Source organism: Liolophura sinensis, chromosome 1, assembly GCF_032854445.1.
Source record: "Liolophura sinensis isolate JHLJ2023 chromosome 1, CUHK_Ljap_v2, whole genome shotgun sequence".
NCBI classification, from domain to species: Eukaryota; Metazoa; Mollusca; class Polyplacophora; order Chitonida; family Chitonidae; genus Liolophura; species Liolophura sinensis.
This window is the reverse complement of record NC_088295.1, coordinates 83525313-83539207: the sequence shown is the minus strand read 5'-3', so window position 1 is coordinate 83539207 and position 13895 is coordinate 83525313. Positions and strand designations below refer to the sequence as shown.

Genomic DNA, 13895 nt, shown 5'->3' with positions numbered 1-13895 from the left:
TCACGTAGCCGCGTGATGGTACAAACAGATCCAAATGAAACTTATCTTAGATATATATTTGAAAAGCTCAGTAAGCAAACCCATTTATACGTATATATACAAATATACCTAATAAACGGTATGTAGTTTTCTTGTCATATTATTTTACGAAACACGGCTAGGAATAAACACTGATACCAAATCCAAGGACGCCAAAACAACATGGAGGAAAACGAAAACTGATGAGGTGAAATGGAGAGTTTGTTTTGATAAGTTCGTAGCTAACAGGGAAGCCAACGTTAACTGATATCCCTGGTGCGTGATGCTCATTTAGTTTAGTTATTTTATATGTATGTGGTATGTGTATTTCAAGATATTTTACTGTTTAGTTTCAGCCAAAAACGTCGTTAAGAATTAGACAGGCGGACTTAGGGTCCGGCCCAAATTCCGGAATAACGGACTGGAGTGGCGTAAAAACCGAGATACAGTTGCGTCGGGCGTCCGGTCTTTACACTTGTGCGGTCCGTCATTTCGGTCTTTGGGACGACCCTGAACTTTATTGGGAAACCGGTGGAGAACTGTCATATCATCAAAGGCGACTGTTTAACTTTTAACTTACCGTAACATGTACCGGTACGACAAAAGTTTCCTTTTGTGTACTGTCCGAAAATGTATTTATTTTGTGAATTTGTGCGGTTGTCAAGGATCGTTTTTAGTTGGTCGAGACTTCAGCAAGTTAGTTGTTTATGGGAACCACTCAGTTGACATCTAGGGATCTTCGCAGATGTGGTATATTTTCCATAGCCATGGATCCGACACATTAGTTCAGGCAGGTTCATTCCACAACTAAATAAAGACATATCTAGACGTCAAGTTTGGCAAAATTTTGTTTGGCCATGGATGGCCCAAAACCAACGTCAGAGCGCCCTCCATTTAAAAACCTGATGCAGTTGCTTTGGTAATATGTCACGGCGTTTGAGACAAAACTTATTTATCAAATACATTTCCACTGCTTTAAGTTTGCAGACGCTTACTGGTATGTTCCTTATCTCTTTGTCTGTTGATTTATCATAAACACAGCATCGATATGTTATTTTCTAGGTGACATGAGTGAACACCTGTTCTGACAGCCTCAACATATTTGACAAGGGCAAATAACTGCATCAGGGTTTTAAATGAAGAGCGCTCTGACGTTAGTTTGGGGCCATCCTTGTCCAAACCAAATTTTGCCAAGCCGAATGCCAATCTCAGACTATATCTAAATCTGTGGCTGATGTCAGTTGTCAGTTTAAGAAAATTTAATGTTGATTGTGATTATATATTCGACCATCTGTTAGCCTGTTATTGATGTTTTAGTAATTTAATTGACCTATGTGAAAAGTAGGTTCGGGATTGATCTGACCCTCTGCAGTGTATGTAATGGGAACTTGACACTCAACTCAGGCAGAGATTACCAGCTGGTGCTTTCATTGCTCTAATGACAATCAGATACTTCCCATAGACTTAATCACAAAACTTCAAGCTCTTTTCAATGAGAACAACTACTAAATCGTCAATCTTTTGCAATTTTCAGTGAGCTGCTGATGCCTATACACATGTGTGACACTGTCTCCAAAACCCACCAAAAATGTTGTGATCATTTTATCTTCATTTTGGAAATATGTTCTTTAGTCTTGCACACTTTGCTTATTTGATTGAATTGTTTGACCACAGAATCAGTATGTACCCTAATTCTTCTAAATTTTGTCACAGATATCAGGGGTGTTGAAAGTAGAATATTACACTTCTGTGCCAGCCTTTTGGAAAAGTAAAGATATGAGTATGTTGTTCATTTAGATGGTGTAACCATGTGAGAAACTCAATATTTCTGCTACAGATACATATATATTGGCTAAAAGGAGCAGACCAGGTGTCCCAAAATTAGGAGAAATAGGGTGTGCATATATGCTTGAGGTTTAAGGTTGTACTTAACAGTTTTTCAGTCATATGTCTGCAAGGAGTCATTAGGTGTTTGTACATATATTGTGTCTTCTTGTGGCAGGGCAAGTCCATGCTGTAAATTGCTCCCGCAAGGCAGCAGCAAGTACCATTTTTAAAGTGTTTGGTATTACCCAACCTGGGTGTGATCCTGGAGTCTACCAACTTCGCACAGAAATCAGTGTGTCATTATATGTAAGTATGAAATTGTAAACAATTTGCCAAACCTATTCCATGCTCATGAAATACAGTTTTTGTTTTCTTTCTCTTTTAAGCTGATTTTCTTAGGATGCTGACGAATCTGATGTACATGCTTTTTTAGGACTTTTTTTTTTGTTCTACAGGCTAATTATCTCAATGATATAGGGGGACACTATTGCCGTGTCAAGTTGACACTTCACATTTAGTGGTTTTACTAGCGATCCTCATATTTCATACAATTGTGAAGATGGCTAGTGGACAAGTGAGGACACCAAACACGTTGATGACGTTAGAAGCAGATGACAACACTGGCAGTCTTTTGTCAACAGGTATCTACTGAATGACTTATTGATTGCTAGTAATCTGTGTCAGTTTCCAGATATTCTTGTGTGACTACATATCTTGTGTTTAGGAGCTCTTTTATGCCTTTCTTTATCTAATTTTTATTGCTTTATCATTATTTTTCTCAGATATTTGTTTTTTTTAAAGATATACCACAGTAAGATTTGTTTTAGGAATTGTTTTGTCTGAGGAGAGATAAATTAACTGCCATTTGAATATTGTATATGTTTCTGTTTTTTAGGTGTGGTAGAGCGCTCACAGAGTAGTCAGGAGATGGTTTACAGACCATCATCGAGGTACAAGTGTAACAGTCAAGGCTGTAAAGAATGAAATATGTCTATCAACTTATTCAACATTCTTGTACCACCTATTGATTATGAATAAGTAGCACACGCACCAGTTTGATTAGAATGCTTCATGTTTACTCTGGTATAATGTAGATAAATACATACTGTATTTCTTCAATGTTTTCACGATGTTTATCCAAGCATATTCAGAAAATGGCCAATCCGACCAACGTAGTTTTGTCTCCAAAATTAAATTATAAGTGTACATTTTGCTCTGAAAGTTGCACTTTCATATGAGAAAAGGTTGAAGAATTAGGGTAGATAAATTTGTTGTTCATAAGTAATTTCATTGACAGGTTTAATGTAGGGATAAAGTAGGTATGTAAGGAACCCGGAAAATGCTATCCCCACTGTCAACCATTGATTCTGTATCCCTTTGAGAAGAGATAACTGCAGGTATCAGAGCTCCATTTTAGTGAGTACAGAATTCTATGATGTAAGAGAAAATGAAGAAAAAAAGACAGCTGCACTCAGCTTGCGTGTCCTTGTTTTGATTTTACAACAGGCAATCGATAGGCAGCCGAGTTGGCAGGTTAGATTCAGGTTTGTCACAAAGAACTCCAACCCCTACCAAACAAGTCTTCCTCACAACAGTGCGGCGCAAGGATGGCGTGTAAGTCATTAACACACTGGTCAAGTTAATTCAAGGAAATATTCATTGTAAATTACTGGTTTTTATTGTATAAGTATTTCTTTTTTTGATCGACCACTTTAATCGTAAAATCAAGGTTTGGGGCCTCTTGCACAAAGCGATTGTAGGCTAAATTGACCGTAACTATGTATGGCAACATATGTATTTAACATGTGTCACCATGGTTGTTAGTCAACTTAAACTGCAATTGCTTTGTGCAAGAAGTTCCTGGAGTCTTTTATGTGTTAACTGCACATGTATGCATGTTGTGTTTTACAACATGGAGGTACAATATTACAATCTATTATGTTTTGGGATCTTTATTTTCTGTTGTCTTTTGTAAAATGATGACGAATATGTATCAAAATCTTTTGTTGTTTATATATTTTACAAATAACAAGGAAAATAAGTTTGCTAATGGGTTTTAAAATTTGTTGTTGAAGTTTTGCTTCATAAATTTGATTTGTGTTAATGCATTGTTGATCGGTAATTTAATTTCATTGGCAGAGAGACTGAGGAGAGACCAGATAGCGGGTTCAGTCAGGCTTCCAGGAGGTAAGGCATGAAATTCTTGATCAACGTTCTTTTCATCACACAGAAATAACTTGGCAAAAGTTAGGGATTTCCAGGGTTCTTCATTTATTGTGGTACTGTTTTATTGATATGAAGACATATGTAAAGCTAAGGTGATGAGTCTATATTAGTGTTTACCTTCCTTTGTGTGAAGGCCAGAAATAACTGTGGTAGTTGTCACCAATAGTTAACTGACAACAAAGTTTCTCTGTCCCTTTGTGTGAAACATCATTGTCACACTGAGCTAGGCTCACAGATCCTGATGAGGCATACACCTTTCAGATTGTTACCGTAGTTGCGCTTAAAGTTATAAAGAATCGATGCTGATTAGCTGAGATAAGAGATAGGGTTTCTTGTTTTACGTCATAATCACATGTACAAGGGTAGCCATCAGTATGGTTGGAGGAAACCCACGACCATCTGCCAATTTGCTGGCAGACCTTCCCATGAACGGCCCGAGGGCAAGTCATGCTTGAATAGACGTACCATACCTAACATTCAGCATAGACAAGGCATAGCCTGGACTTAACTGTCTCTCACACCAGCCAATTAGAATCGATTCTCTATCCCTTTAATCCCATAATTAAAAACAACCATCTACAGGTAAAGATATAGGGACTACTGATTTATTTTAAACTTACTTGATGCTCAAATCCGTATTTATGTTACACATGTACTGTACATTTCTTACATGTTGCAGTGCCCTAACATTTTCTAACTTTGTAATATTACTATTCAGGCTTAATGGTTTCTATGGAGATGTTCAGTCTGTGACGTCAAAACTCAACAAGCCACACCCGGAAGAAGTGAAACAAGTCGCAAACAGGGGAGACCACTCTGGCAGAACTCACACTGCAAGATGCAATGCAGACGGTTACCCCCTGTGTTCAAACAGTAAGTGTGAACATAGATGTATTGAGGTAAAAAAAGAACAATACATCAGTGTAGATTGAATGAAATGCGATATTTCTCCGAGAATCAATGTTGTTACGACACAAGTTATCCAGTTACAGCCCAGACAGAGAAGAGTTTTGGTTCAAAATGGTGCAGTCAGATAGTGAATTATAGTTCACTTCACACTCAGTAATGCACAGATGTAAGGAAAACAACATACATATATTTAAGATGTTAGCTCTATGTTTAAGTTTAGCTTTATGATACATAATATATTTGGTCCTGCAGCAACCTGCAGGTCTTTGTGGGTTTCCCTTGGTTTCTGTCTGGTTTCCTCTTGCAATTATGCTGGCCACAGCTGTATAAGTGAAATATAATTGCATACAGCATAAAACACCAATGAAATAAATGAATAAATTTGTGGATTTTATTGTGGTCATACTGGACTGTACGCATTTTCTGTTATTTACTTATATGAACAAGTTTCCTCCCACCATAGTACTGGCTGCCGTTATATAAGTGAAAGACCACTCGGAAAAAAAAAATATATGAACAGATTTGCCTGTATAACGCGGAATATAATTAGCCAAGGGTCATTGTATCCAGCTGCGTAATAAAAGTGTGACAGTAAGCAACTTAAAAAAATGTGACTTGCATTTCACATTTGTATAAATATGTAAGTGGCTTACAATGTGTTGAGTTCAAGACCAGCTCATGCTGGCTTCCTCTCCGGCCGTACGTGGGAAGGTCTGCCAGCAACCTGCGGATGGTCGTGGGTTTCCGCCGGGCTCTGCCCGGTTTCCACCCACCATAATGCTGGCCGCCGTCGTATAAGTGAAATATTCTTGAGTACGGCGTAAAGCACCAATCAAAAAAAAAAAAAAAAAAAAATACAATGTGTTGTAACCCATTTTAGACATAACATATACATGTAAATTCAGTTTTTGACGCTGTATTGAAACAGTGCCCATTCCCAGTGGGCTATTTGTGGGTGGATGATGCCTGTCTGTATACACATACATACATGTACATGTACTTCTATTCCAGAGAATAATTCCGGACCAGCTGACTCTGATCTTCCACCTACTGAACTGGATCAAAACAAACCAAGGTATGTTACTGTGATGGTAGCTCTAAGATCAGTTGGCCATGTTCCCAGCTTAACTTTCACATTAAGTGCTGTGAACCATTCACATTCACTAACCAGGAACTAGATCCTGTCATGTGTGCTGTCTCCAAAGTGTCAACGCTATAAGCCACAAAAAGAGATGTCCTGTAATCTTAAAGTAATTCTGAATTCATATCACCTCATTATGTGGAAATAATAAAGACCATAACATTGCAAATAACACAAATGTTACCGACACACCCATTCCCCAAGATTAGAATTAACTTTTTTCTCAATATAATGTATTATAGTTCATTTCTGTTCATTAGTAACACACAAATTAAAGTCAATCACCCTTTTAGATGGTATTTATCTCATTAGTTACAATGAAATCATTACACGAGTTTATCTTTTTCTGGATGATACCGAGTGCGGCCGACTATAATTGAAACTGGTGGTTAGCGAAGTTTGGCTTGCTGCCGATGTAACAGATACATTTGTGTTGATTGTGATGTTATGGTCTTTATTATTCATGAATACCTAAGTGATATGAAGAATTACTGAAGGGGTACAGAAAACATGTTTTTGTATCATACAGCTTTGACAGCTCATACAGCTTTGAGGACAGCGCACACAGAATAACCAAGTTCCAGATTAGTAAAGGGAAGAGTACAGATCTGTATTTCTGAAAGCTAAACTGGGAAGATTGAAACAGATCTGTGATCTACTGTGAATGATAACATAGCATACAAAGCTGCATTCATGCATTTATTTGCTCTCTAACCATGTCTGCCACCAGTAAAGAAATGTTCCAGACTTCATTATTATTCAGACTTCATTATTTTTCTTCTGGTACATTTTGCTATGTAAGGAGTTTCTTCCTTGACGTACTTCATACAGGAATTGATATGTTTCAAGCATGCACTCAACTTTCTTTCATTCCTAGTGAATGCATGAATTCTGCAGTTGCCATACATGTGTTTCCCTATCTGCAAAATAAATCATTTTCCTACAAATTCTAGTTAATTTTGTTAACATATGCTTAAAGTAACAAATCAATCTGAGGGGTAATAATCTCTGTTCTGTCTTAAGGCCTTGTCCCACCTGTAACAAAGTGCTTCAAAAATGCATATTGTCTGTTCTTTCATACCTCCTTTCCCAACTGTAACAAAGTGCTTCAAAGATGCACACTGTCTGCTTTCTCATTCCACCTTCCCCACCTGTAACAAAGTGCTCCAAAGATGCACACTATCTGCTCTCTCATTCCACATTTCCCACCTGTAACAAAGTGCTCCAAAGGTGCACACTATATGCTTTCTCATACCACCTTGCCCATCTGTAACAAAGTACTTGTACATTGTCCATGTATACTCTGTTTCATTTTCTCATGAAGCAGTCTGAAGTCTGTCTTTGTGTTACGGTACCATATTTTTCGCCTTTTTGCAACGATTCCCACTTCTCTACTGTTTCTTTGTTTCTCTCACCATACCCTAGTACAAGCAAATCGAGGACTGGCATATCTGTTTCCTTTCTTTGCCCTCTGTTTAACAAAGAAGTCCCCAACTACACTCAGTCATGTTTTTTATTACAGCCTTCAGATTTCGGTAATTTTACCTTGCCTTTTATCCATTTTGACGCTTTGCACAGAGCATTTGAATTTTAGGAAAGGTTTTGGTAAATTAGGTAATCAACAGTATCATTCTTCCTTTTTGCCATTTTTTGTAAAACTGACATTATTGCCACGTATGTTTCTTGTTGCTTTGCAGAGATGAGCTCAAAAGTCACAGAAGTGATCAGGTGAACCCTGATGATGATGCTGATGATAAAGAAGAGGAAGACAGCGATGATGATGATGATGAAGATGGTGATGAGAGGGAGGATAGAAATAAGGCCCCAAGTCAGTTACTAATGGAGGTGAGGTATTCAATTTCACTTTTGTATACATCCTTTTTGTAAAAGGATATCAGTACATCATCAGACATAGGTGTCACACAGTGCTTTCAATGGTACAGATCAAACGCTCAGTTACTCTTTGGTATTAACAAGAATACAAAACAACAATTTGTCATGTACTGTTAATTTATAAATAGTTGAAAACAGAAGTCTCCACTTTGTACAGAGAATGTATGAGGAACCGTGGTTGTGTACAAGGCCAATCACTAGTATCAAATGTTGTTGTTGAATAATACTCAGCGCTCATGGGTGCATCTCATGGAAAACTTAACCCTGATAGTAACACTCACTTCACATCACCATAAGTTGTGTCCTCCACTGTGTCTTTACAGCTAAGCATTACAAGTATGCTTGATACAGTATATGCAACTCACACAATTCTTTTTTCAGTTTTTGGGATGCTTGATGGAAAAAGACTACAAAAATGCTGAGAAACTGTGCAAAATGAGTAAGTATTGACATGTAAAGACAATGCTCAAATGGTGCCGACATGGTCATGATATTTGTGTTTGCTAAGTTGAGCCAACCCTAAAACCCTTTGGTCTCATACATGGAATAATAGGTCTGGACATATAAAAGTTCAAAAAAAAAAAGATATTTGTTCTGAAAAGAAAAATCCCCAGTGGTCAATCCAGACATTAAGCAGCAGTGTTGGTGTGAACAGTGATAGTTGTCAAAGCATTTCTCAAAGGCTAGCAGGGGATGGGAAAGGAGAAGATCCAGATAATGTGTTGTACAAACATTTCTGATTAATGACGGAAAATATGCCTAAGATAGAGGGACTGATAAAGAAATTAAAATATGCCTCAAAAATGGAAAATCCAGGAAAAAAAAGTCTTTTCTCTACCCTAAAAAATCTGTCTTCATGTTAGAGTTTCTTTTCACATGTTAGATGAACACTTGGGTGAGGAAATGTGGGCTGGATATTATAGGTTACAGCTATGTTTTTACTTTCCCAGTCTTACTGTATGAGCCGGAACACCCAGAAGCTTTAAAGTTCCAGCCACTTATACAAGAAAAACTTCAGCAAGGTTAGTCTGCTATCTGTAGTGTTATTCAGAAATATATCACCTATAATTTCATTGAAATATTTCACCAAGTAATCTCTCTGCTTTATGAACAGTGGGTGATTTAGTGTATGTGAGACTGTTTCAAGGTACAGCAAATGGAGAGATCTGTAACAGGTCTAATCAAGGCTGGTCTGTGAAATTTCTTATTTATATATCTTTTGACACTCTAGTGGACAACTTCAGATACAATTTGTATGGTCTCAGAATCTGAAAAATTGTACACAATGAAGTCCAATTTGCAGGGACATACTACCAACGTCAAAAAAATTGCGCTGCCTGTATCAAGTTGAAACTTTCAGATGCCTACTGACACGTATCTGACTTTGAGTGAACAATCGAATGTTCACTTTTATGTGGGGTTTCCCATCGACCATCAACTCACTCAAATCACCGTATTTAGAAAGCCTGTTTTTTTTAATTAGTTACCTCCCCTTGTGGTCTAGACAATGTGAGTGAGTGAGTGCTTGGGGTTTATCGTCATACTTAAAAATTTTTCTGTCATATGACGACGAAGGAATCCTTAAAGTGCATGTAATGTGCCTCTTTGTTGCAGGGCGGATTTCCACCGCTCTTTTATCTTGTGCTGCATCACTGAGACGACTTACCGAACGCAAGTAAACCGCCCCACTCGAACCATTATACTGATATGGGTCAACCAGTTGTTGCACTATCCCCTTCATGCTGATCGCCAAGTGAGGAAGTTTCAACTTCCTCTTTTAAAGTCTTAGGTGTGACTTGACACCTTTTGACCCTGGATCTACCGCTTCTGAAGCGGACGCTTTAGCAGCTGTGATCTAGACAATGTGAGGTGTTCAGGGAACTTGAAATGTTGGACACTGTATTGTGTTGTAATTATGTGGTCTACCACGTATTATCGATAGAAAGGAAGATTATATTTGGTTTACTAGACTTATCATTTACTTTCAGTGTATGGTATTGTTTAATGTGTGATCCGTGAGCATACTGTAAATCACGTAGACTTTAACTGAAAATTTCTGACTGTAAAGTTTAGCCGATTGGAGTTGCCAGAGAAACTGACAGAGGAGACTGATCAGCCCCCAGCTGTGCAGTAGTTCCCACTGACAGTCTGACTGCTGGTGCTCGTCACATGGGGTATGCCTGGACCCCCTATATGCTGATTGAAACGTTGTTTGTGGCACGTAACAAGCCATTGACTTTTTCTAAAAGTTGGGTCTGTCTGTCGTAGAAAAAAAATTTTTTTGACCTGTGAAATAATTTCTGGAAAATGATATAAAATTTCCTCCATAGGTTACTTCCGCACAGTCTAAGTTGGGGGCACCTGTTATTTTGTTACAATCAAGACTGTCCTCACATTTGAGAAGAATTCTATTTTTCCTCCTTTTCAAATTGGGTACCTTCAGTTCAACACACATTTCAACAAAGTTTCCGAAACTAAATATACCATATGTTCTAACCTCATTTTTGCATTGTTGTGACAGCCAATTGCTATGCACAGGACTGAGAACTCAGAGTCACGTGTGCCTAATGTGGTTCAACACTGACCAATTAGATGCATTTATTTTCATTGACCTGCCCCCTTGGAATAGTCTCTGTTGTGAAATCTCCCACCGAGTCAAGACTAGCAGATGGAGGTCCATTAATTTACATACTGTCACGTGCCGAGTAAAATGCATGTACAGTAATTTTTCGTGAGGCCACTATGGACTTTGCTACTAAACCATTTCAGTAAAGCCATGTAGTCATGTGTTTCAGTGGTTTACGCAACACATGTAACCCATTTACAGCGAGTAGAATTAAAGACAATTGCCAAAACATTAGGTGGTCAGATCAGATCCCTCCTGTGATTTACGGGTCTCCTAGACTATATTGAAACTTAAAGACTATACCTAGAGCTGTGCGAAAGGCAGGGATTAGCCATGATATCAATACAACTCAGCCGTTTACACGTGAATACTCAATAGGTTATAGTTTGGCACCTCCTCCGCCCAAATTTCCATAGAATGAATGCTATTGTTAAATTATGAAGGCCTACACTGATAAGGTGTGATTACGGGTTCTTATTCTGACTCCAACAAGGACAAACCTGTAAAACTGAGCCTAATTTGCAGCCTAATCAGAGCAGTGAAGTGTTGTATTTATATGTGCTTCTAAAACACATATGGGTATTTATATACAGTACACTAGACATGTATTCTGTGATGTTTTGAAAGACCTCATGCTTATCAGTGTTGGCCTATTTGTTTCCCGTCCACCGTCTAACGTCAATCCAGGTGTTTTGGCATGTCATACTCTCACATGCATTCTGGTAGAGAATATGTAGAGATGGTACTAGTGCTAACATTTCGTTGCTCACTGAAGCTTTTTGACATGACTCACCCCTCACACCATACGTGAGATGTGCATTCAGAATTCTTTCGGCTGTGTGTCCCTTAAACATAGTCTGTGAAATCCGATTCTTAAGATCCTGCCACAAAAGCAGAATAATTGATTTTTATTGAATGACATGGATTTTAATGCACACATTCATCATTTTGATAATATTGAGGGTTTGCTATAATGGTTGTTGTAGAAGAAGATAATAATAGTGAGGGTGAATCTGATGAAGATGATGATGAAGATGAACATGACGATGATGATAGCAACAGGTGAGATGGAAATTTTATTTTGATTTTATTGTAAATACTGGCAAGACACCCTGCAGATGGTTGTGGCCCTGCCTGGTTTATTCCCACTATAATGCTGACCATCATCATATAAATAAATAATTCTTGAGAAAGGCATAAAACACCAATCAAATAAATAAATGTAATGATTTAACCTTGCTACCTAGACTTCCTTAGTATCATGCTGTCCTGAGTTGGTAGATTTGTCATGTACCTGGGAAAGAACATTGCTTTCTGTCTTGGTTCTGCCCAGTTTCCTTCGCCCAGAAGCCTGACTATTGCTATACAAGTGAAATATATTTGGCTTTGACTGAAATCACAAGCTATCTTATAAATAATATGAGTTTGATCACTGATCATAATCTCCAGAGTTTTTGTATCAGTAATCAGTGATAGAGTGTATTACTTTCAAACCATGATTGTGTTCATATAACTACTGTACAGTGTCTGATGTGAAGGCACTAAATAACAATGTGTTTACTGGAGGTACTCTTCATTGTTGGGGGAGCGGGCTCTTGGTGAGTGGTACTTGCCTTTCATTGGCTAGGAAACAGGAGGTGGCGGTTCAAACTTGGCCTTGCGCAGGGAATTTGTAGATTACCCCATTCTCATTGTGTGGAGCTTTGCGGACAGTAAGCATGGAGTTCTTTCAGACTAACGCTGGTTTAGCTAAAGAATGGGCACTTTTCTCCACCCAGAAAACTGACTGCCATTGTATCAGGTATGACAATAAAACAACAGTCAAATAGATCAAATGTTCATTTTTAGGAACTTTTCTGTGTTTCAGTGAGCATTCTGACTCTGAGGATTCATCCAGTGAGGAGGATGAAGAAGATCAGTCTAATTGAAAGTGAAAGTTTTCATCACCCTTGACTAATTCGAGGCCGTGATTGGTAGAGGCAAACCAAGTGTCATTTTTAACCAAAATGCTGAGTCAGGTGTACTTGATTTTGAATTTGCTCCATTTGGTCTTGATTCATTTGGACATGCCACACCAGCATGATGTACTATGATCCAGAAGTTCCTCTCCAGCCGTACATGGGAAAGTCTGACATTAGCCTGCGGATGGTAGTGGGTTTCCCTTGGGCCCTGCCCGGTTTCCTGCTGCCACAATGCTGGCTGCTGGCGTATAAGTGAAATGTTCTTGAGCACAGTGTAAAACACCAATCAATAAATAAATAAGAATCAGTTGGGTGGTACATGTATTAGTCCGCATCTGCCACTGTGTAATTGGAAGATCTCAGAGTGACTGGAATTATTGGACTGTTTGACCCACATGTTCATGCCTGAAGCTTATGTATACTGATACAAAATATTTGTACGTCTCCGTGATATGCGACATTATGTGTCATTTTATAGAGTGTGAAGCAGGCCTTGGATGGAGCTGTAACAAAGATGTTTGAATGTAATGAGTTGTAGATATTAAAACCTGGAACACCATATATGTATGTCCATGTACTTCAGAACAGAGGAGCTGATATGGAAAAGATGTGAATACAGACGGGAATCACATTATTTACTGACAACAATTCCATTATCTATCAGTTATCATGAAAATAATGGAAATGCATTATTTATTATTTGCTGAACATTTTTTCCATGAAGGTCTGTGTTTGAAAGTGCTGAATGGATATCTGTCTATTTATATGTGTAAATGTATTCCGACATTCCGTCCATGTTTCTGTGCCATTATGTCAAATTCTGATGTATTTGGGTGGTAGTCGGTCGTATATGTACCTTGATGACATTGAGAACATTGTTTGTTGACATAGCCTATCAGAATTTATAGTAATTTTGTACTGATTCATGTAAGTAAACTTCCTTGTAGATCATAAAATATTTTCTTTTACTAAGACTGATTTAAAGTGTGCTTATATGTGGATTCATATCTTCCACTTGGCCCCATTCACTTTTACTGAGGTATGCGGAAAGTAAGTTTTGAACTTTTTGAACTTAACACCTGCAAAATTATGTCTGGCATTGAATTATTACTAACGGATTACTTCACTCTGAAGTCAGCTGAATACTTGTCAACAAGTTAAGAGGTTTTGTGAGGAATAAGTAATAATTTTTTTTTCTACATTAGACTTTTTTTAAGGTTTGAACAAATATTATCTTGAATATTACCTCCCAAATGTTTGTAATGGTAGGTTTCTCTGGTACACGTGATATGCC

At 38.0% G+C, this 13895-nt stretch overlaps 1 protein-coding gene across 1 annotated transcript; it reads left to right on the top strand.

Annotated features, from left to right (window-relative positions):
* The first annotated feature begins 189 nt into the window (after positions 1–189).
* On the top strand, positions 190–13559 carry LOC135482034 (uncharacterized). The gene is made up of 13 exons (XM_064761856.1): positions 190–294; positions 2021–2151; positions 2301–2486; positions 2741–2795; positions 3352–3459; positions 3985–4032; positions 4790–4944; positions 5992–6055; positions 7819–7966; positions 8396–8453; positions 8965–9036; positions 11627–11702; positions 12508–13559. Exons 3-13 carry the CDS (start codon positions 2405–2407, stop codon positions 12566–12568), a joined length of 927 nt encoding a protein of 308 aa, XP_064617926.1. The 5' UTR covers positions 190–294; positions 2021–2151; positions 2301–2404; the 3' UTR covers positions 12569–13559.
* Positions 13560–13895: the final 336 nt, after the last annotated feature.

Coding starts and splice junctions, on each gene's coding strand:
- LOC135482034 (XM_064761856.1), top strand. CDS start 2,405: ATGGCTAGTGGACAAGTGAGGACACCAAACACGTTGATGACGTTAGAA. Junction 2,487..2,740: donor TGGCAGTCTTTTGTCAACAG/GTATCTACTGAA, acceptor TCTGTTTTTTAG/GTGTGGTAGAGCGCTCACAG. Junction 4,033..4,789: donor TTCAGTCAGGCTTCCAGGAG/GTAAGGCATGAA, acceptor ATTACTATTCAG/GCTTAATGGTTTCTATGGAG.